This window comes from Rhincodon typus, chromosome 16 (assembly GCF_021869965.1).
Source record: "Rhincodon typus isolate 14 chromosome 16, sRhiTyp1.1, whole genome shotgun sequence".
In the NCBI taxonomy this organism is placed as follows: domain Eukaryota; kingdom Metazoa; phylum Chordata; class Chondrichthyes; order Orectolobiformes; family Rhincodontidae; genus Rhincodon; species Rhincodon typus.
The window spans coordinates 1,446,665-1,470,114 of NC_063347.1; the positions used below are offsets into that span (position 1 = coordinate 1,446,665).

The 23,450-nt window shown below is 43.9% G+C and overlaps 1 protein-coding gene across 1 annotated transcript in view; it reads right to left on the reverse strand.

Moving 5' to 3' along the window:
* The window catches only part of lamb2 (laminin, beta 2 (laminin S)), a 141,876-nt gene that overhangs the window by 18,081 nt on the left and 100,345 nt on the right, over window positions 1–23,450 (reverse strand). The window contains exons 17-20 of the mRNA XM_048606656.1: window positions 16,247–16,619; window positions 15,605–15,789; window positions 9,530–9,771; window positions 3,976–4,179 (exon numbers count right to left, since the gene is read on the reverse strand). Of these exons, the coding sequence (XP_048462613.1) occupies window positions 3,976–4,179; window positions 9,530–9,771; window positions 15,605–15,789; window positions 16,247–16,619 (1,004 nt within the window). The remainder of the gene's footprint in view (window positions 1–3,975; window positions 4,180–9,529; window positions 9,772–15,604; window positions 15,790–16,246; window positions 16,620–23,450) is intronic.

Sequence of the window (23,450 nt, forward strand, 5' to 3'; positions counted from 1 at the left end):
TGTCACAAGCAAAGGTTGCTGCCTGATACTGGCTGAACTCCACCAGGGCCGTCCAGGCATCTCCAAAATGAAAATGTTTGCAAGAAGTTGTGTCTGGTGGCTAGGCCTGTATGCAAACAAAGCCATGTTGTTGGGGCAGTGCCCAGACTACTATCAAAGACAAAAATTACCACCAGCAGCTCCCCCACTTCCAAGGGAATAGCTGGGTAAACCTTGGACTCAGTTACATGTTGACTAGGCAGGTCTTTTCATGGGCTCAATGTTCTTAATCATTGTAGACATCTGCTCAAAGTGGCTGGATGTGCATAGGGTTCATTCGTCAAACATAGGGACGATGATAGAAAAACTGCATGAATCTTTTTCAGTACACAGCTCCCGGAAGCGTTGGTAACAGATAACGAGCTATCATTTACCAGCAGGGTATTTCCTAAAGTCAAATGGGATTCAACATTTAAAGATAGCTTTGTACTACCCATCGTCCAATGGCCTTGCAGAAAAAGCAGTCCAAACTTTGAAGGCTGGCTTGAAGAAACAACCTACAGCCTTGCAAGATAGCAAACTGTCACGGTTCTTATTTGATTATAGGACCACTCCTCATGCAACTACAGGAATAGTTCCAACAGAGTTGCTAATGGGGAGAAGACACACCAGGTTAAGTCTGATCTTCCTGGACCTGGGTTAGGAGGATGAAACAGCATCAAAAATGTCAATGCCAGGCACAAGACTATGCCAAGCGAGGGAGAGAGTTTTATACAGGGGACGAAGTTTGGTGTAAGAATCACAAAATGGCCCCACATGGGTGAGAGGCATGGTCAACGGGAGGTCAGAACCAGTGCCATATAAAGCTTAGGTAGGTAGAAAGTTTGGAAAGGCTGCTGGAACCCATGGGTTCACCCTCTCCATGAAGCATTGACGAGTCCTCAGAATCCGAAATGGATCGACGCCTTTGCCACCGGAAGAAGAGAGTGTAACTCTATCGATGATGAGAAGGTGCCAGTGTTGGACTGGCGTTGGCAAGGTCAGAAATCACATGACACCTGTCTAACAGGTTTATTTGAAAACACAATCTTTCAGAGTCTTCTTCAGGTGTTAGAGAGGCAGTATCAGTCACAGAATTTATAAGTAAAAGATCAAAGGGTCACACCATTGATGAGGATGTACTAAACAAACCTAAGATGCTGTTAAATCTTTAATCAGTTAGAAGGTTTTAATTGATTAATATGTAATTGTAAATCCCTAAATTCCTTATAAATCACTGTCCTGAGAGAACTAAATGTCTTATCAGTGTAAAGAAGAGGTGATTTCTTTAGTCATACGATGTATATTAGGTGTGAGTCCTTGTTTAGAATCTGTTTGTGTTTTGGTATGGAGTCAGACTGGTTTTGTTTCTAAAGTAGGAATCTATAAAATGCCACATTGACTGACTGTCTATAAATTGTGTGCTTTTTGAACAAAATAAAATGTATCTGCAAATACAGATTCACCCCCTAGATTCACGCATGTGTGTGTGTGTATATACGTGTGTGTGTGTGTTTCTGTGTACGCGTGTGTGTGTCTGTGTACGCGTGTGTGTCCGTATGTGTACGTGTGTGTACGTGTTCACGTGTGTGTTGTGTATGTGTGTTGTGTATATGTATGTGTGTATACGTGTGTGTGCACGTGTGCGTGTGCACGTGTGTGTGCACGTATGTGTGTGCATGTGTGTGAGAGAGAGAGAAAGTGTATAGTGTAATGGGGTCACCTGTGGTGCGACATGAACCCAAAATCCCGGTTGAGTCCATCCTCCTGGGTGCCGAACTTGGCTATCAGCCTGTGCTTGGCAACTCTGCATCATCGTGTATCCCAAAGTCCTCCTTCCAGGACGTTTACCCGAAGATCCATGGCCAAATATCCTTGACCACTGAAGTGTTTCCCCACTGGGAGGGAACATCCTTGTCTGGCAATTGTTGCGTAATGGCCTTCTGTTGTTGTTGGGTCTGCATGGTTTCACAATATACCATGCCGTGGGGCATCCTTACCTGCAGCGTATGTGATAGACAATATTGGCCAAGTCACATGAGTATCTGCCGTGTACATGGTGGGTGGTGTTCCCATGTGTGATGGTAGTATCCATGTCAATGATCTGACATGTCTCCCTCACTCTGACTAACACAGACGCAGAAACAGACACACACACACACCTGTGGGGTGAATTTGTATTTACAGATACATTCTATTTTGTCCAAAAATCACACAATTTATGGACAGTCAGTCAATGTGGCATTTTATAAATTCCTACTTTAGAAATAAAACCAGTCTGACACCAAACTAAAACACAAACAGATTCTGAATAAGGCCTCACACCTAACATGCATAGCCTAAACTGAAATGTCACCTCTTCTTTACACCGAAAAAAACATTAGTTCTCACGGGACAGGAACTTGAAAGGAATTTGGGGATTTATATATACATAGTAATCAATTAAAACCTTTAACTGATTAAAGATTTAACAGCGTCATAGGTTTGTTTAGTACATCCTCATCAATGATGTGACCCTTTGATCTTTTACTTATAAATTCAGTGTCTGATACTACCTCTCTCACTAACACCTGAAGGAGGAGTAAGACTGAAAGCTTGTGTTTTCAAATAAACCTGTTGGACTATAAACCTGGTGTCATGTGATTTCTGATCGAACTCTACCGAGGCATTTCTGGAATATGAGTTCCCTGATTGGTCCAGGTTAACAGCCCCAATCAGGGAGCTCTGGCTGACTGATTTAAAAATAAAGAGGGAGTATTAGAGATATTGACACTCTGATAGCTGACCCGGACTGAGGCAATACTAAAGTCACGGATTGTGACTTGGTGATGGGATATACTGGCCCTTGGACTTATTTCAGGCTGCAAGCTGATTAGGTCTTTGGAAGCACAGTGAGTGTCACTCTGACTAAAATAAAAACATAAATTGATCGAAGCTCAGGCTTTATCTTTGAAGAGAGCAACAACGTGGATGTTTTAAGTCATAGACTGAGAGAATATTCTCCAATTAAGAGTGTTGAGGCCAGGCCAAAATTGGTCCTCTGGCCTTATTATCATAATCGTAGTGATGTTCTCTGTCTCTTTCTTTTCCTGTCTGTCTGTCCCTTTGTGTCTCTCTCTGTCCCTCTTTGTCCCTCTCTGTCACCTCATGGCCTGGCCCATTCCAGACTTCGGCATTACCATCAGATTAATTCACGGTCAGTGGCAGGTGTAGAGAGTATGTCAGAAGCAGCCTCAAGCCTAAAATTAAGGTGCAAAGCCCACTTGGTTAGCAGGCCATCTGCCATGTTGAACATTTGCTTCCTTCACCACCACTCACAGTAGCAATGGTGTGTATAACCTACAAAGTGCACTGCAGCAACTTGCTATGTCTCCTTCAACCCCACCTTCCACATATGTGTCTTCTGAAATAAAAATAGCAAGTGCTGGAAAAGGTTGGGAAGCACCGGTGGATGGAGAAACTGAGTTAACCAGTTCACATTTCAAGTGCAGTATGACTCTTCTTCAGAATTTATGATCTCTAATTTGAAGAATGGGGTGGTAGTCACATGGGATAACACCACCTGTAGTTCCGCTCCAAGTCACACACCATCTGATTTGGAAACATATGGTCTGCGGCAGTTCAAGGAAGCAACTCACCATTACCTCCTCAAAAGGCAACTAGGGACAGGCAACAATCCAGCCAGTGATGCCCAAATCCCATCAGTGAATAAAAAAAATCACTTCATTCACTTTCATTGGTCAAAATCCTGGTCTCCTAACACCACATGGACTTCAGCTGATCACGAAGATGCCTTACCACTACTTTTCAAGGATTATGAGAGAGAGAAATTAAATGTTGGCTTGGCCAGTGACACTCATATCTCACGAGCAAATAAAACCTCTCTGAAGTCACCTCTGGTTAATTAAAAAAGGAAGTCTTTCGCAGCCTAAGTTTGTGGATTGTGTCCTTGCTCACCTTCTGAAATAGTTCCTCCACCTCACTCATTGCTCTCTGAAGCTCCTCTTCTGACTGTTGGGCTCGATCAAGAGAAGTATCAGCTACTGCAACTGCACCATTGCAGTTCAGACCCCCACAGTGCCTGGTTCCATCGTCTTCATAACATCCAGCTCCACCACATGGGCTGTCGACACATGGTAAATCTCCAGGAGCACCACACACCTGGAATGCACAATTAGTAGCAACAATTTTGTCAAAATTCTGAAAATGAATATGAGCACATTTCCACAGGTACTTAATCATAACCAAGAGCTATGCTTACAGTTCCTCAGGTCAGGACAGGTACGTTGTGAGACAAGTTGCTTCTAATTTAACTCATTAGACATGTATCTGCCTCTGAAACGGCTTCTCCTTAACCTAACCCCAAAGCTTCCATCAGCACTAGCCATAGAATTTCCTCAATACCTAAAAACTAAAAGAGTGTGAATTTTCCCAAACCGACACAGAAGTGAATCCCAAAATTTCCTAAAGGCAGTAAGAGAACTACATGGACTGCGGTGGTTCAAGAAGGCAACTCACCACCTTCTCAGGGACAACTAGGGACTGGCAATAAATGCTGACCCAGCCAGCGATGCCCAGGAGTGAATTAATAAAAAAGTGATTTATACAGAGGGAGAGAGCATAGCTGAGATTTAAAATGAATGTATATACGAAGGAGAAAGATGCTGTGAAGCTATGGAGAAAAAGGAGTTAATTCAGTCTCTAGAAGGATGTACAATTGATGATAATGAGGAGATATTTGGGTAGACTGTCTGTACTTAGTTGATATGCTGCCAGTACTGGATGAGGCACACCCAAGGATAGTGGTGGAAGTAAGAATAGAAATTGCAGAGGCACGGGCCAGAACCTTTTCGGCTTCCTTAGACTCAGGGGTTGTATCAGACGACTAGAGAATTAAAAACATTACACCCTTGTTCAAAAAAAGTTTTAAAAATATGCCCAGCAACTATGGCGGTGATAAATATCTAAGAATAATAACTCAGGACAAAATTATAGCAACATGGACAAACATGAGTTAATTGTTAACATGGATTTGTTAAGTAAATGAAATTTGACTAACTTGCCTATGTTGTTTTTTTGAAGCGGTAACAGAGAGTAATGCATTGGTGTGATATAAACCAGAGCCAGAGACAGAAATCAGAAACACCGTTCTGAAGAAGGGTCACTGGAGCAAAAACATTAACTTTGTTTTCTCTCCTCTCAAGATGCTGCCAGACCTGCTGAGTTTTTCCAGCAATTTCTGTTTTGCTTTCTGAGTTCCAGCATCTGCACCTCTTTGTTTTTTCAGAAATGGTTAATGGGTGTTTCTTCAGGCTGGAGGAAGGTTTGTGGTAGCGTTGCCCAGGGTTGAGTGTTGGGACAAAAACAGAAATTGCTGGAAAAGCTCAGCAGGTCTGGCAGCATCTGTGGAGAGAAATTAGGGTTAAAGTATCGGGTTGAGTGACCCTTCCTCGGAACTGATAGTAGCTGGGAAAATGTCGGTTTAAATGCAGAATGCAGTAGACTAGATAGTGTGAAGTGCAGGTAAAGTGCTGCTTCACCTGGAAGGTGTGTTTGGGCCCCTGCGTACTGAGGAGGGAGGAAGTGAATGGACAGGTATTACACCTTCTGCAGTTGGAAGTGATGGTGCCTTGAGGCTGTGGCAGGGTGTTGGCAGTGAAAGAAGAGTGGACCAGGGTGTCTTGGAAGGAATGGTCACTGTGGAAGGCTGACAAGGGAGGGGAGGGGAATATATGTCTGGTGGTGGCATCTCACTGGAGGTGGCCGAAATGGCAGCCAAAGATCCTCTGGATGTGGACTCTAGTGGGATTGTAGGTAAGGATAAGGGGAACACTATCACTGTTATGGTATGGAACAGAGGGAGTGAGGCTGAGGTGTGGGAGATGGTTCGGACCGGGCTAAGGGCCCTGTCAACAACGGTGCTGGGAATCCTCGGTTGAGGAAGAAGGTGGATATTTCGGAGGCTCCCTTGTCAAAGTTGGCCTCATTAGAACCTATGCAACGGAGACGGAGGAACTGGGAAAACGGAATAGAGTCTTTACAGGTTGCAGGGTGCGAGGATGTATAGTCCAGGTAGCTGTGGGAGTCAGTGGGTTTATTAGTGGATATTAGTGGCCAGTCTCTCTCCAGAAATGCAAACAGAGATGTCAAGGAAAGGAAGGGAGGACTCAGAGATAGACCAAGTGAAGGTGAGAGCAGGATGGAAATGAGAAAGCGATAAACTTTTCCAATTCCAGACAAGAGAGAGAAGCAGCACCGATGTTATCATCGATAAATCAGAGAAAGAGTTGTTGGAGGGGGGAGGTGTATGTGGTATAGCACTGGAACAAGGAATGTTCCACGTACCCCACGTAGAGACAGGCATAACTAGGGCCGAAGTAGGTACCCATGGCAACCCCTCTGACCTGAAGAAAATGAGAGGAGATAAAAGATAAATTATTCAGGGTGAGGATGAGCTCATCCAGGTGGAGGAGGCTGGTGGAGGATGGAGACGGTTCAGGCCTTTGCTCCAGGAAGAAGCGGAGAGCCCTGAGACCATCCTGTTGGCGGATGGATGTGTACAGGGATTGCACATCCATGGTAAAGAGGAGGCGGTTGGAGTCTGCAAACTAGAATTTCTGAAACTGGTGTAAAGCATCTGAGGAATCACGGATGTACATGGGCAGGGACTGGACCAGGGGAGAAAAGACCGAGTCAACGTAGGAAGAGATGAGTTCTGTGGGGCAGGAGCAGGCAGAAACAATGGGTCTGCCCAGACAGTCCTGTTTGTGAGTTTTGGGAAGGAAGTAGAAGCGAGCTGTGTGGGGCTGGGGAACTATCAGCTTGGAGGCAGTGGTGGTGGGAGAGACTGCCGAATGAAATGAGGTCAGTGACCATGGTTGACACAATAGCATGATGTTCCATTGTGGGGTCATGGTCCAGGGGGAGATAGGAGGAGATACCTAAGAGCTGGCGCTCAGCCTCTGCAATGTAGAGATGAGTATGCCAGACTGCAACAGCACCACCCTTATCTGCAGGCTTAATAACAACGTTAGGGTTACATATGAGAGCACAAAGTGCAGACAATTCCCAGGCGGATAAGTTGGAATGGATAAGTTGGGCAAAGAAATTAAGGGGATTAATGTCATGTCGACAGTTCTGAATGAATAGATCGCGTGCAGGTAAAAGCCAGAGGGAGGGAGAGTGTTGGAGCTGGGTGAAGGGGTCTGTTGGACGGGGAGAGGACTCTTGTCCAAAGAAATGGACACGTAGGCAAAGGCAATGGAAGTTCAGCTTGACGCATGTTGTGCCCAAAATTCATTAAGGTGGAGGTGCACAGGGATAAAACTGAGGCCTCTGCTGAGTATAGAATGTTCAGCATCAGAGAGTGGAAGGTCAGGAGGGATAGTGAATACACGACAGGAGGTAGGGTTGGGAGAGGGGATGGAGTCAATGGGAAAGAGAGGGGAGGAAGATTCCAGAGAGCTTGGGAATCTTCAAATTGTTGCATCTTGTGCACATTGATGCCTGAAAGGAAGAGAAAAGGTTTCTTGTTAGCATGTTGAATGAGCCAGAGGATGAAGTGGAACTGGGGAATGGTGCAGCCCTGAGCCAGTGTGATGCGATGCTGTTGGAGATAGTGGTCATGAGTGTGTATGTGACACCGCACTGAGTGTGGAGCTCAGGACGCGACAAGAGCAGCTATCTGTGAAACATTGTACATCACGGAGACACCTATGATCCTGGGTGGATTGAAAGCACAAAGGATGAAACTTGAGTTGGAATCCTCATGGGATGACTCTGAGCCTTTAGTGTTGAGACCCTTGCTTTTCTTGATTTAGTAAACATTTGGAATTTTGTGAACAGGAAACAATTTCAAAATTTGTGGATAATATGAAATTTGGAAGTACAGTCAGCTGTGTGGTAAACATCCAGAATGTCTGATAAGTTGGTGAAATGGGCAAACAGGTAGCAAGTGAAGTTCAATGAGGAGAAATGTGAGGTGATTCAGTTTGGCAGGAAGAACATGGATACACAATGTAAAATAAAAGGTACGAAAGGGGGTGCAGGAGCAGAGAGGCCTGGGGTATATGTGCATGACTCAAACGTGAAAGGAAGGTTGAGAAAGCAGTCAATAAAGTATACAATATCCTGGGCTTTATTCATAGGATCTTAGAGCAATAGAGCAAGGAGGTGTTGTTGAATATGTATAAGTTTGGCCTCAGCTAGTGTATTACTTACAGTTCTCTGTGCCAGACTTCATTGTAAAGATATAAACTCATTGGAAAGAGTGCAGAGAGGCTTATGACAATAGTTTGAGGAGGAGACACTTTAGTTCTGAACGTAGATTAGAAAAGTTTGGACTGTTTTCCTTAAAGAAGATTAAGGGTAGATGTTATAAATGTTTTCAAAATTATGAAGGGGCTGGACAGAGTAAACAGAGAAAACCTGTTCTCAATCATGAAAAGACAAAGAACTAGAGGACACAGATTTAAAATAATTGGCAAAAGAAGTAAAAGTGATATGAGAAAAGTTTTCCACACAGTGGTTAGCATATGGAATGTGCTACCTGAGTGTGTGGTAGAGAAGATTCAATCAAGGGTTTAAAAAGGTAGATTGTTACTTGAAAATAAACAATATGCCAAAATTCTCTAAAGCTCCTTAGACAGTACCTTCCAAGCCCATGACCACTACCATTCAGAAGGACAAGTGCAGCAGACACCATCATCTACAAGATCCCCTCCAAGCCACTCACCATCCTGACTTGGAAATATATCACCGTTCTTTCAACGTCGTTGGGTCAAAATCCTGGAATTCCCTCCCTAGTGGCAAGTGGACTGCAGTGGTTCAAGAAGGCAGCTTACCACCATCTTCTCAATTAGGGTTGGGTAATAAATGCTGGCCAAGCCAGTGATGCCTACATTCCCTGAATTAATATGAAAATTTACAGGGAGAAGGCAAGAAAATGGCACTACATGAAATTCTGATTCAGAGAGCCAGTGCGGACACAATGGGTAAATGATCTCCTGCACTGCATTAACGAAGTAATTCTGTGATTTCCCCAACGAGAAGGACAAGGTCAGAATGCATATGGCAATATTCCAACTTGGACATCTATTGACTGTTCCTTCATCGACCCTACATCAGAAAGCTGGAATAACCTATGATAGAGCACTATAGGTTCATCTTCACCACAAGGAATGCAATGGATCAAAATGAAGGCCCACTGGCACCTTCTCTGGGGTGACTTGCAAAGGAGAGTGAAGACTACTCTTCACAATCATACCAACATCAACTAGAACTAACTGATGAAAATTTGGTTGTTCCCAAGTCAAACTGGGAAGTGTCTACCCTGCTCCTCACTACTCTCTGCTACTAACGAATTTTTGACTTCAGGCAACAACTTCTCAATATTGAGTACTGAATTGTCAAATCAAAACCAAAGGGAGAAATATTAAATTTCATGTTTAGACCTCCATCAACAGCAGCTCTAGGGGCCAAAGCAAGAAGCAGGCAGAAAATTCCAACAAACCTTTTCATTAATGTTCTTCAAGTTTAATGTTTGTACTTTGGCAGCCAAGTCATTGAGAGCACGCCTGTTGGCAGCATTCTTCCGATTGAAATCATCCTTTCTCGTTCTCATCAAGACCTCTGTCTTACGACGGGTGACAGCAGATGCACTGATAATACTGGGGAGGGTCACCGTGGAAATATTTACCATCCTCTCTGCCTGACACGACTGATCATATGAGTTTCGTATACTGTCATAAGCCCCTGGTAAGAGGAAACAATCATTCAAGGTTAATCATGCCAATCGCCAACAACATGAGAAAATGTATAAATGAGAGAGAGGAACAAAGGGAGATAGGAGTACACATCTGTGAATCCTTAAAAGTCGCAATGTGAATTGTCAAAGCCATTCATTTATACAGGAATAAAATTGAAAAGCAAGGAATATGTAATAAACTTGTAAAGAGTCACAATTTGGCCTGCATTTTCATTACATTGGAAGGACTGTGAACCTTGGCCAAAATGGCAGTGGACTCCAAAACTTGAAGTCCATAAGACTATAAGACATAGGAGCCGAAATTAGGCCATTCAGCCCATCGAGTCTGCTCCACCATTCAATCATGGCTCATAAGTTCCTCAACCCCATTCTCCCACTTTCTATCTGTAACCCTTGATCTCCTTGATAATCAAGAACCTATCTATCTCAGTCTTAAATGTACTCAATGACCTGCCTCCACAGCCTTCTGTGGCAGTGAATTCCATATATTCACCACTCTCTGGCTGAAGGAGTTTCTCCTTATCTCCGTTCTAAAAGGTCTTCCCTTTACTCTAAGGCTGTGCCCTCGGGTCCTAGTCTCTCCTACCAATGGAAACATCTTCCCAACATCCACTCTGTCCAGGCCATTCAGTATTTTGAAAGTTTCAATTAGATCCCCCCTTCATCCTTCTAAACTCCAATGAGTATAGTCCCAGAGTCCTCAAACGTTCCTCCTATGTTAAGCTTTTCATTCCTCGGACCATTCTCATGAACCTCCTCTGAACCCGCTCCAGGGCCAGTACATCCTTCCTGAGAGATGGGGCCCAAAACTGCACACAATACTCCAAATGTGGCCTGAACAGAGCCTTATAAAGGCTCAGTAGTACGTCCCTGGTTTTATATTCAAGTTCTCTCAAAATAAATGCCAACATCACATTTGCCTTCCTGACTACTGACTCAACCTGCAAGTTTACCTTGAGAGAATCTTGGACTAGAACTCCCAAGTCTCTTTGCACTTCAGCCTTCTGAATTTTCTCCCCATTTAGAAAACAGTCCATGCTTTTATTCTTCTTACCAAAGTGCATGACCTCACACTTTCCCACATTGTACTCCATCTGCCACTTCTTTGCTCACTCTCCTAACCTGTCCAAATCCTTCTGCAGCCTCCCCACCTCCTCAATACTACCTGTCCCTCCACCTATCTTTGTATTGTCTGCAAACTTAGCCAGGATGCCCACAGTTCCTTCATCGAGATCATTAATGTACAAAGTGAAAAGTTGTGGTCCCAATACTGACCCTTGTGGAACACCACTTGTGACCAGCTGCCAACCTGAGAAAGACCCCTTTATCCCCACTCTCTGCTTTCTGCCAGACAGACAATCTTCTAGCCATGCTAGCACCTTGCCTCTAACACCATGGGCCCTTATCTTACTCAGCAGCCTCCTGTGTGGCACCTTGTCAAAGGCCTTCTTGAAGTCCAGGTAGATAACATCCATTAGGCTCTCCTTGGTCTGCCCTGCTCATTACTTCCTCAAAGAATTTGAGGCCTGTCTCCAAACCTGGCACATATCATTACTGCCAGTGGGGAGGAATGGAGGTGGGAAGTAGTTCACACAGCCATGCTTCTCAGGGGCATTTAACAGTGCAGCTGCCTTCAAGCAGAAGTCAATTGGGTCACATGGGTTTCTTCTACATGACTTGTGGGCTTTTGGCATTTGAGGGAAAGCTGTAAACCTACCAAAGTTCTTTAGAGAACTAATGACCCTTTTTGGAGTGGTGGAATACTCTTTTTGGAAAGCTTTGGTACCCCTTTGGGATTGCTAAGAGTGATATGAATGTACATAAAAAGTGGATAGGACCTTTGGAACTAATCAGCTATCAACTCTCTGCCCTTTATATTTTAGGAAAAGAAAAACAGCTTTTAGTTGATAAAAACTCAATGCCTGTAATTTCAAAAGGTTTTGCTATCTTATGCTTTCACAACCTGTCATAATCATGATTGGGGTTCTCTAATACATAGTATGATTAGCAGCTCAGAAAGGCAATCAAGTGATTACCTGTTTTCAATGGGGCGATATGAATACAAATTTCTGGCTTTATAAGGGATTAGGTATTTAGAGGATTGTATGTTTCTGATAAGCAATTAAGTGCTTGAAGAGATTTAAATACATTAAATGGTCTTATCGAGAGAAAAAAGCGACAGCTTATTAGTATCCTAAAGTTTATAATAGTTTCTTAGAACATATGCTCGAAGGTTCACTAAGTATATAAAGATGAAGAGAATAGTGAAAGTAAATTTTGGCCCTTTAGAGGACGAGCATGGTGAGGTAATAATAGATAACTCAGAAATGTCAGAGGCACTAAACCAATATTTTTTCTCTGTTTTCACAGTGGTAGCTAACAATCTCTTCTCAAAAACTGCAGTTAGTACAGAGGAGCTTGTGAAATTATTATAACTAGGGAGAAGGTGTTAAGTAAACTGATGGGATTAAGGGCAGATAAGTCCCTAGGGCCTGATGGCCTGCACCCCAGGGTGTTAAAGGAGGTGGCAGCAGAGATAATGGATGCATTAGTTCTGGTTTTCCAAAATTCCTGTATTCTGGAAAGGTGCCAGTGGATTGGAAACACGCTAATGTGACTCCCTTATTCAAAAAAAGAGATAGTTTCAGACTTTTTGCTGATAGACCAGTTAATTTGACGTTTGCATTGGAGAAATTGACGGTGTCAATCATAAAGGAGGAGAGAACTGAATACTAGGAAAAACAAAGCTCAATTCACCAGTGTCTGCACGGCTTCATGAAGGGCACATCATGCTTGACAAATGTGCTGGAGTTCTTTGTGAATGTAACTAGCAAGATAGATAACGGGGATGCCGTGGATGTGGTATATCTTGACTTCCAGAAGGCATCTGATAAGGTGCCACATAGAAGACTGATCCAGAAGGTTAGATCCTAGGGGGTAAGGGAAGAGTACTGGCTTGGATGGAGTATTGGCTGATTGACAGAAAGTAGAGGGGTGAATGGATCCTTCTCTGATGGTGTACTGTAACCACTGGGGCGCTGGAGGGCTCAGTTCTCAGACCTTAACTATTTACAATCGATATAAATGATCTGCAGGGACAGGGTGTAACATAGCAAAATTTGTGGATGATACTAAAATAGGTGAGAAAGCAGGCAGTGATGAGGAGATAAAGAGTTTACAGATGGGTATTGATAGGCGAGGAGAATGGACCAGAATCTGGCAGATGGAGTTTAATGTGGATAAGTGTGAGGATGTCCATTTTGACCAGAAAAATAAAAAAAATATTTAAATGGGAAGCAGATTCAAAGTGCTTCAGTGCTGAGGGATCTGGGTGTCTTTGTGCATGGATCATAGAAAGTGGGTATGCAGGTGCAGCATGTCATAAGAAAAGCAAATATTGCACAAGGACTGGATTATAAAAGTAATGTTGTTACAATTATATCAGATGTTGTTGAGGTCATACCTGGAGTATTGTGTCCAGTTTTGGTCTCCTTGCGTGAGGAAGGATGTGGTGGCACTGGAGGAAGTTCAGAGAAAGTTCTCCAGATTGATTCCAAGAATGAAAGAGGTGTCATACAAGAAGTGATTGAATAGCTTGTGCTTGTACCCACTTGAGTTCAGAGGAAAGAGGGGGATCTGACTGAGGTATATAAAATGCTAAAGGGGATTTATAAGGTGGACGTTGAACAGATGATCCCCCTTGTAGGACAAAATCGAACATAGGTCATAGATATAAAGTGAGAGGAGGTAGGTTCAGAACTGAGATGAGGAGGAACTACTTCTCTCAGAGGGTTGTGGAACTTACTGCCCGAGAATGCAGTGGAAGCAGAATCAATCAACAAATTTAAGAAATAATTGACATGTTTCTGATAAAAAGCAGGATAAAGGGATAAGGGGCAGGCAGGAGAGTGGAATTGAGACCAGGATAAGATCAGCCATCATCATGTTAAATGACGGAGCAGGCTTGAAGGGCTAAATTGCCTATTCCTGCTTCTAATTCATATGTTCCTATATTCCTATGTTCCTATTATTAGATCTCAGCATGGTTCCTGAGGTCTGTCCATGGTGGGTACTGGAGTGGGTTTCTTGGATAGTGTAAGATTAAAGGGTAGTGGATAATGGGCATGTGTTGACAAGAGTTGGTACTAAGGGCTATAACAGGCCATGACGATGAGTGGGAGTCATGGGTTGGGACAGTTTGTATTATGCTGGCACGGAGTGTACGAGGGGACTATGGCATGGTCAAGGAGCTTTGTTTGGCATGAGGACCAATGGTGTTGGGTAGAGGGTATAGGTTGGTATGGCATGTATGATGGGCCTACGGTGTGTAGAATGCATAAATTGGCCTGGAGAGTGTGAGGAAACATGAAGATGTGTAGGGTATATAAATTGACAGGGAGCATGTGTAGAGCATGAACATTGGCACAGACCAGTTGGGCCAATAGGTCTAGTGCTGTGCTGTAACATCTATGTCGTACCTTGAACACCTAAGACCCAAACAACTGTTATAGAAGGCTGACATCTAAATACCACTCTCCGAATGGAGCTTCAGGAGAACTGAGTAGGTCAGAGAGTTAGCAACAATAACTTGGATTTGTAAATAGCCTTTAACGTAATAAGATGCATAAGATCTTTAGCATGTGCCAGTGGCGTAGCAAGACAGGGAGATTCCGGAAGAGAATTCCAGATATCAGGCCATATTTTTCCTTCAATCAAATTTCTGTTGGTGGAGAGTGAAGTGAGTAAGGGGCAGTATTAACCCAGTTCCTGGAAGTTATTATTTCAAATTGTCCTATGCAATTTCTTTCATCCTTTGGGGAATGATGAGTGTTTATTGGAAGGATTAATTGGCTGACTAATAGCCTAATAAAAACATATTATGAATATTCCTTCTGCGGCTTGCAAGTTCTGGATTCGGATAGAAATTGAAAGTGATGGAGAAACTCAGCAGGACTGGTAAGATCTGGGTTAGGACAAGTAGAGTTAAAGTTTTGACTCCATTATTTCAAAACAGTTCCAAAGAAGAGTCACAGTGGGCTCGAAATGTTAACCTTTTTTCTTTCTCACAGATGCTGATAGATCTGTCGAGTTTCTCCAACACTTTATTTTGATTTCATATTTCCATAATCCACTGTACTTTTATTTAAGTCCTCAAGTTGGACTTGAACCCAGAGTTTTGGTTCAGAAACTGGGAACTATCAACTGGGCTACTATTCAACCATCCAGGAGTTATGAACATACATCCACATTTCAGTTATACCCATTCCAGTAAAGGGTCATTGAGTATCAATTGGGGTGAGAAACGTGGATCATTTTTCAGGACTGGTGAAACGTATTATGCTTGTAACCCAGCAGAGATTACAGGAGCAGAAATAGAACATTCAACCCCTCCGTTAGATCATGGCACCTTTGTACAGCAGCTCCACTCAATCACCTGATGTCCTCCATTTCCACTGACAAAAATATTTCACTCACAGTCCTGAAAACTCCACCTGTTGTTTAGCATTTACAACCTTCAGGAGGAATGATAAAATGTTTCTCCATTTTCCTCCTGAACAGTCAAGCTGCAGTTCTAAGAATAAGCCCCCTCACCCCCTGCTTGTTCTAGAGTTCTCCCTTCAGATGAAATACTTTCTAACTATGCTCTTAAATCCTTTTCAGATCTGTTAGTTCACCCCTTAGACCTGGGCTAGAACTACTGACCTTCCTTTAGTAGTTTAGTACCACACTATATTTAGCCAAATACAGTCACTCAGCCAACAATGAACCAACACAGTTAAAGCAGCCATGAATTCATGGGGAAGATGAATTAGAGTGTACCAAGGAAATTGGAGTGCTTCAGTATGTCAAGTTGTCTGGACAGCTCCTTGCTGGAAAGATTTAGAGCTCTTGCTTCACGTTCCAGGTTACTCAGTTCAACACTGGCACCGCTGTTCTGGTTTTGTATTACAGTTAGAACGTCTTCAAGTCCATTCAAGATGTTCGTGGTCCCAGAAATTTGGTTCCTGGAGAAAATATTAAAACTTGGCTTTCAGTCTCATATTAACAAATATTGATTATTTCAACCAATCAATCCTGCTTTCCTGCCCACTCCTGAAATCCATTAATATCCCATCTAATCTATTGCAATTCTACTGCTCACTCCCAATATCCTTTAATTTATCAGTCTAACCTAACTCCTGATCAGTTCCCCTAGTCTTTAATATACACGTCTCTCTCTTTTTATTTCCCATGCTGTTTAATATCCCACTCAATTGAATCCCATTCGCCCGTTACCTCTGATTGTCATTTAAAGGACTATCCTTTTTATTAGACTGCTGAGGATACCATCACCCAAACATTATTTAAATTTTGAATGTTCCATAGAGAAACCACCAAATCTTTTCTCATTGGGTTTGATTCATAATTTCTGGAGCTGTGAGCAATAGTCATATCACATCATACTCAGAATGAATCACTCACCGTAGATTGCTTATCACATTCATGAGCTCAGCCACTGCTACAGCAGTTGCGTTTCGTGCATTTACAATCCTCTGAGCTTGCAGCAACTTCTCCTCCAGGCCACGGAAGTTACTTTCATAGAAGCCACTGACTCCAGTCAGTCTAATCTCACTGGCTCGTTCCACCAGACTCTTTGTTTGAGCTGCTAAGTCCTGCACAATGCGATCCCAGTCTCCAAAACACTGGTGGCAAGGGTAACAGTCCGGGAACTGTCCTGAGAACCCACGGGCACATTTGTCACAACGCACCCCAGATACCCCTTGACGGCACACGCAATGCCCAGTCACCCGATCACACTGGCTTGTAGCAATGCCTCGATGATCACAGTCACAAACTGAGAAAACAGAAATTAGTGAGAAAATCACTATTGAGACTTTGCAATCCTTGGGGCAGGGAGAAGAGACTCAACATGCCAGTTTCACAATCCTGAGATCAAAGAATCACAAGATTGTTATGTTGTAGAAGGCCACTTGGACCTTTGTGTCCGCGCTGGCTCTCTAAATGAGCAACATGACTTAGTTCCATTTTCCTGCCCTTTTCCCCATAACTCTGCACGTAGTTTCTATTCAAACAAATCATTCAATGTTTCTATTCAAACAAATCATTCAATGTTTCTATTCAAATAATCATTCAATGCCCTCTCAAATGCCTCAGTTGACCTTGTCTCCAGTACATTTTGAAGCAGTGACTTCTACAGTCAAACCTGCTTGCTGTGTGGTAAAGTGATTTTTCATATCATTTTGCTTCTTTTGCAAAGAACTTTAAATCTGTGCCCTTTCATTCTTGACTCTTTTGAGTGAGAACAGATTTTTCCCTATCTACTCTGCGCAAGACAGTCAATTTTGAAAATGTTTATCAAGTTTTCTCTCAGCCTCCTCTTCTCCAAGGAAAACAATTCTAATTTCACCAATCTATCCTCATTACTGAAGTTTCTCATCCATGGAGCTATTCTCCTAAATCTCTACTCTCTCCAATGTGTTCACATCCTTCCTGTGGTATAAAGAATGTATACCATATTTCAGCTGATGTATCTTACACAAGTCAGCATCACCTCCCTGCTCTTGTGCTCTATGTCCTTATTAATAAAGTCAAAGATACTTTATTATCTGCTCTCTGCATATGTCTTACCATCCTTAATGACTTATAAACTTATATGCCCAGGTCTGTCTGTTCCTCCATAACTTTAAAATGAGTAGCCTTTCTTTTGTATTTTGTGACAATGTTCTTTCTACCAAAATGTATTAGCTGAGTCTTCTTCATCTGCAACATATCCTCCTACTCCACCAATGTGTCAGTGTCCTTCAAAAGTTCTATACTCCTTCTCATAGTTTACAATATTTCCAAGTTTTGTATCATTCACAAGTTTTACAGGGGTTATGAATCCCCTGTACACCAAGGTCTACATCACTAATGTATATCAGAGAAGCAATACTGACTTCTTGGGAGCTCCATGACAGACCTTTCTCCAATCTAAGAAATATAAACCATTACTCTGGGATAGTAGGAACTGCAGATGCTGGAGAATCTGAGATAACAAGGTGTAGAGCTGGATGAACACAGCAGGCCAAGCAGCATCAGAGGAGCAGGAAGGCTGACGTTTCGGGCCTAGACCCTTCTTCAGAAATGGGGGAGGGGAGGGGAAGGGGGTTCTGAAATAAATAGGGGGAGAGGGGGAGGCGGTTAGAAGATGGATAGAGGAGAAGATAGGTGGAGAGGAGACAGACAGGTCAAAGAGGTGGGGATGGAGCCAGTAAAGGTGAGTGTAGGTGGGGAGGTAGGGAGGAGATAGGTCAGTCCAGGGAGGACAGACAGGTCAAGGGGGCGGGATGAGGTTAGTAGGTGGGAGATGGGGTTGGGGCTTGAGGTGGGAGGAGGGGATAGGTGGGAGGAAGGACAGGTTGGGGAGGCGGGGACGAGCTGGGCTGGTTTTGGGATGCGGTAGGGGGAGGGGAGATTTTGAAGCTTGTGAAGTCCACATTGATACCATTGGGCTGCAGGGTTCACAAGCGGAATAGAAGTTGCTGTTCCTGCAACCTTTGGGTAGCATTGTTGTGGCACTGCAGGAGGCCCAGGATGGACATGTCGTCTGAGGAATGGGAGGGGGAGTTGAAATGGTTTGCGATGGGGAGGTGCAGTTGTTTAGTGCGAACCGAGCGTAGGTGTTCTGCAAAGTGGTCCCCAAGCCTCCGCTTGGTTTCCCCGATGTAGAGGAGGCCACACCGGGTACAGCAGATGCAGTATACCACATTAGCAGATGTGCAGGTGAACATCTGCTTGATGTGGAAAGTCTTCTTGGGGCCTGGGATGGGGGTGAGGGAGGAGGTATGGGGGCAGGTGTAGCACTTCCTGCGGTTGCAGGAAAAGTGCCGGGTGTGGTGGGGCTGGAGGGGAGTGTGGAGCGGACAAGGCAGTCCCGGAGAGAGTGGTCCCTCCAGAAAGCAGATAAGGGTGGGGAGGGAAAAATGTCTTTGGTGATGGGGTTGGATTGCAGATGGCTGAAGTGTCGGAGGATGATGCATTGGATCTGGAGGTTGGTGGGGTGGTACATGAGGACGAGGGGGATTCTGTTTTGGTTGTTATTGCGGGGAGGGGGTGTGAGGGATGAGTTGCGGGAAATGCGGGAGACACGGTCGAGGGCGTTCTCGACCACTGAGGTGGGGGAGTTGCGGTCCTTGAAAAACGAGGACATCTGAGATGTACTGGAGTGAAATGCCTCATCCTGGGAGCAGATGCGGCAGAGGCAAAGGAATTGGGAATAGGGGATGGCATTTTTGCAGGAAGGTGGGTGGGAGGAGGTGTAGGCTAGGTAGCTGTGGGAGTCGGGCTTGAAATGGATATTGGTTTCTAGGTGGTTGCCAGAGATGGAGACAGAGAGGTCCAGGAAGGAGAGAGAGGTATTGGAGATGGTCCAGGTGAACTTAAGGTTGGGGTGGAAGGTGTTGGTGAAGTGGATGAACTGTTCGAGCTCCTCGAGGCAGCGCCGATACAGTCATCAATGTAACGGAGGAAGAGGTGGGGTTTAGGGCCAGTGTAGGTACGGAAGAGGGATTGTTCCACGTAACGTACAAAGAGGCAGGCATAGCTTCACAAGCTTCAAAATCTCCCCTCCCCCTACCTCATCCCAAAACCAGCCCAGCTCGTCCCCACCTCCCTAACCTGTCCTTCCTCCCACCTATCCCCTCCTCCCACCTCAAGCCCTACCCCCATCTCCTACCCACTAACCTCATCCTGCCCCCTTGACCTGTCCGTCCTCCCTGGACTGACCTATCTCCTCCCTACCTCCCCACCTACACTCACCTTTACTGGCTCCATCCCCGCCTCTTTGACCTCTGTCTCCTCTCCACCTATCTTCTCCTTTATCCATCTTCTATCCGCCTCCCCCTCTCTCCCTATTTATTTCAGAATCCCCTTCCCCTCGCTCAATTCTGAAGAAGGGTCTAGACCCGAAACGTCAGCTTTCCTGCTCCTCTGATGCTGCTTGGCCTGCTGTGTTCATCCAGCTCTACACCTTGTTATCTCTAAACCAATACTCTGTTCTCTTATCTCTCAACAAATTTTGTATCCACATTGTGATTGTCCCTTTTATTCTATGCGGACTAATTTTATTCCCAAGTCTATTGTGCAGCACTGTATCAAACATCTTTTGAACTCTATGTACACCACAGCATCAAGTACCTTCATCAACTCTCTGTTACCTCTTCAAAAAAACTCCATCCAAGTTATAGTCATAGTGTGATACTGGACAGAAACAGATTCTTCAGTCCAGCTTGTCTGCGCTGACCATACATCTTAATCTGACCTTCGTACCATTTGCCAGCATTTGACCCCATATCCCTCTTAACCTTTCCTATTCATATACCCATCCAGATGCCTCTTCAATGCTGTAATTGTACCCACCTCCACTACTTCCTGTGGCAGCTCGTTTCATACACACACTATCCTCTGCGTGAAAAAATTACCCCTCAGGTCCTTCTTATATCTTTCCCCTCTCACCTTAAACCTATGCCCTCTAGTTTTGGACCCACCCCCACCCTAGGAAAAAGACCTTGGCTATTTACTCTATTCATTCCCCCTATGATTTTATAAACCTCTACAAGGTCACCTTTCAGCCTCCTATGCTCCAGGGAAAAAAGCTGCGACCTATTCAGCCTCTCCCTTTCACTCAAACCCTCCAGTCCCAGCAACATCCTCGTAAACCTTTTATGCACCCTTTCAAGTTTAACAACATCCTTCCTATAGAATGGCAACCAGAACTGTACACAGTATTCTAAAAGTGACCTAACCAATGTCATGTACAGTCGCAACATGATGTCCCAAATTCTATACTCAATGTTCTGACCAATGAGTACCAGAGGCTTCCCTATACACAGAGAAAGAAAGCTCTCATTTTTATAGTCTTCATCAAACATTCCCAGGACAGGGACAGCATGGGATTACACACAGAGTAAAGCTTCCTCTAGTCTTTTGTGGGATCATACAGCATGGAAACAGACCCTTCAGTCTTACTGGTCCATGCCGACCATGTTTCCAAACTGAACTAGTTCCACTTGTCTGCATTTGGCTCATATCCCTCCAAACTTTTCCTATTCATGTACTTATCAAAATGTCTTTTAAATGTTGTAACTGTACCTGCAAATTTCATTTCCTTTGGCAGTTCACTCCACACACGTACCAGTGTCTGTGTAAAAAACTCACTCAGAGATAGTAGGAACTGCCGACGCTGGAGTCTGAGATAACAAGGCATACAGCTGGATGAATACAGCAAGCCAGGCAGCATTAGAGGAGCAGGAAAGCTGACATTTCAGGTCTGGACCCTTGTTCAAAAAAATTTTCTGAAGAAGGGTCCAGACCCAAAACGTCAGCTTTCTTGCTCCTCTGATGCTGCTTAGCTTGCTGTGTTCATCCAGCTCCACACCTTGTTATCTGTGTAAAAAAGCTGCCTCTCATGTCCTTTTTAAAACTTTCTCTTCTCACGTTAAAAATATGCACCCTTGCTTTGACCTATCCCAACCTAGGGAAAAGACCCTAACAATTCACCTTATCCATGCCCCTCATGATTTTATAAACCTCTATAAAGTCACTCCTCAACCTCCTACGGTCCAGTGAAAAACGTCCCAAACCATTCAGCCTATTTTTATAGCTCAAACCCTCCATTCCTGGCAACATCCTGGTAAATCTTTTATGAACCCTTTCCAACTTAATAATATCCTTCCTATAATAGGCTGACAAGAACTGCACTCAGTACTCCAGAAGAGGCCTCACCAAAGTCCTGTACAACCACAACACCCCAATTCCAAAGGTCTGAGCAATGAAGGCAAGTATGCTAAACACCTTCTTAACCACCCTGTCTACCTGTGACGCAAATTTCAAACAATTATGTACCAAACCCCAATGTCTCTCTGTTTAACAATACTACCCAAGCTTCTTCCATTAATTGTATAAGTCCTGCCCTAGTTTCTTTTAGCAAAATGCAATACCTCGCATTTATCCAAATTAAACTCCATCTGCCACTCCTCAGGCCATTGACCCAATTGATCAAGATCTCTTTGTAATCTTATATAACTTTCTTCACTTTAAAACCTGACAAAGGAGCAGTGTTCCAAAAGCATGTGATTTTAAATAAACCTTTTGGACTAAAACCTTGTGTCATGTGACTTCTGACAAACTTACGAAGCATGCCTCCTATATTCTCATCCAAATCGTTTATATAAATGACAAATAAAGTGGATCCAGTATCAATCTCTGTGGTACACCGCTGGTCACAGACCTCTAGTCCGAAAAACAACCCTCTACCACCACCCTCTGTTTCCCATAATCAAGCTAATTTTACATCCAATTGGCAAGCTCATCCTGAATCCCATGTGATCTAATTTAAGAATTAGTTCATCACATGGAACCCTGTCAAAGTCTTTACTAAAGTCATATAAATAATATCTACCACTCATTCCTTATCAGTCTTTTTGGTTACTTCCTCAAAAATCTCAATCAAGTTTGTTGACACGATTTCCCTCGCACAAAATCATGCTGACTACCCCTAATCAGTCCTTGCCTCTCCAAATGTATGTAAATCCTATCTTTCAGAATCACCTCCAACAAATTATCCACCACCACCATCATCATCATCAGTGCTCCCGCGCAGACAAGGAAGACTCTCTTCCACTCTCAGGGTGAGTCTGTAGATGGCTGTACAAATTGACATGGCTACCACAGGCTCTGTCACACTTGGGGCAGGTGGTGGGCGTGGGAAATGGTGGGTCAGGCATTAGTGTGGCAGCGCTTCCCTTTCATTGATTTCACCTCGCTTCCGTTTCTTCCTGACAGCAAGAAACAATGCAACCTCCAGCTATATAACCCTATTCTCTCTTGCTGCCTTTCTCTAATGGAGAGAGAGGTCTATGGTCCGTCGTGAACTATGGCTAATAACATAATAACGGTAATCTTTTACAACTACCCAAGTGGGCAGACAGGGTTTCAGATTAATGGTCCACCCAAAAGACAGCACTTCCATTAACGCAGCATTCCTTAAGTACAGTGTTGATAATAGAACAGTACAGCAGAGGAACAGGCATTTCAGCCCGCCATGTCTGTAGCAATCACAATGCTATTCTAAAGTAATCCCATCAGCCTGCAAACGATGCATATCCCTCTATTCTCTGACTGTTCATGTGTTTGTCTAAATGCCTCTTAAACTTTTCTACCACAGCTGCTTCTACCACCTCCCTTGACAGTATATTTCAGGCACCTATTACCTCTGCATAAAGAAACATTGCTCGTACATTTCCTCCTTTAAAATTTCCCCCTCTCACCTTAAATCTATGCCCCCTGGGAAAGAGACCCAACTATCCACCCTATCCATGCCTCTCATAATTTTATTTACATCTATCAGGTCACCCCTCAGCCTCCAACACTCTAGTGAAAACATTCCAAGTTTGTCCAACCTCTCCTTATAGCTAATACACTCCAATCCAAGCAACATCCTGGTGAACATCTTCTGCACCCTGAAATAACTACATTGAGGCCGGTATCCCGTCACCAAGTCCCCCCTGGTCCAACTCCCTCAGAGCCAGCTCCCAGAGTGAACAGGATATCTGACACTCCTGTTTATATCTGTCAGCCAGGGTTCTCTGATTTGACCAGATTAACAGCTCCAATCAGGGAACTCATA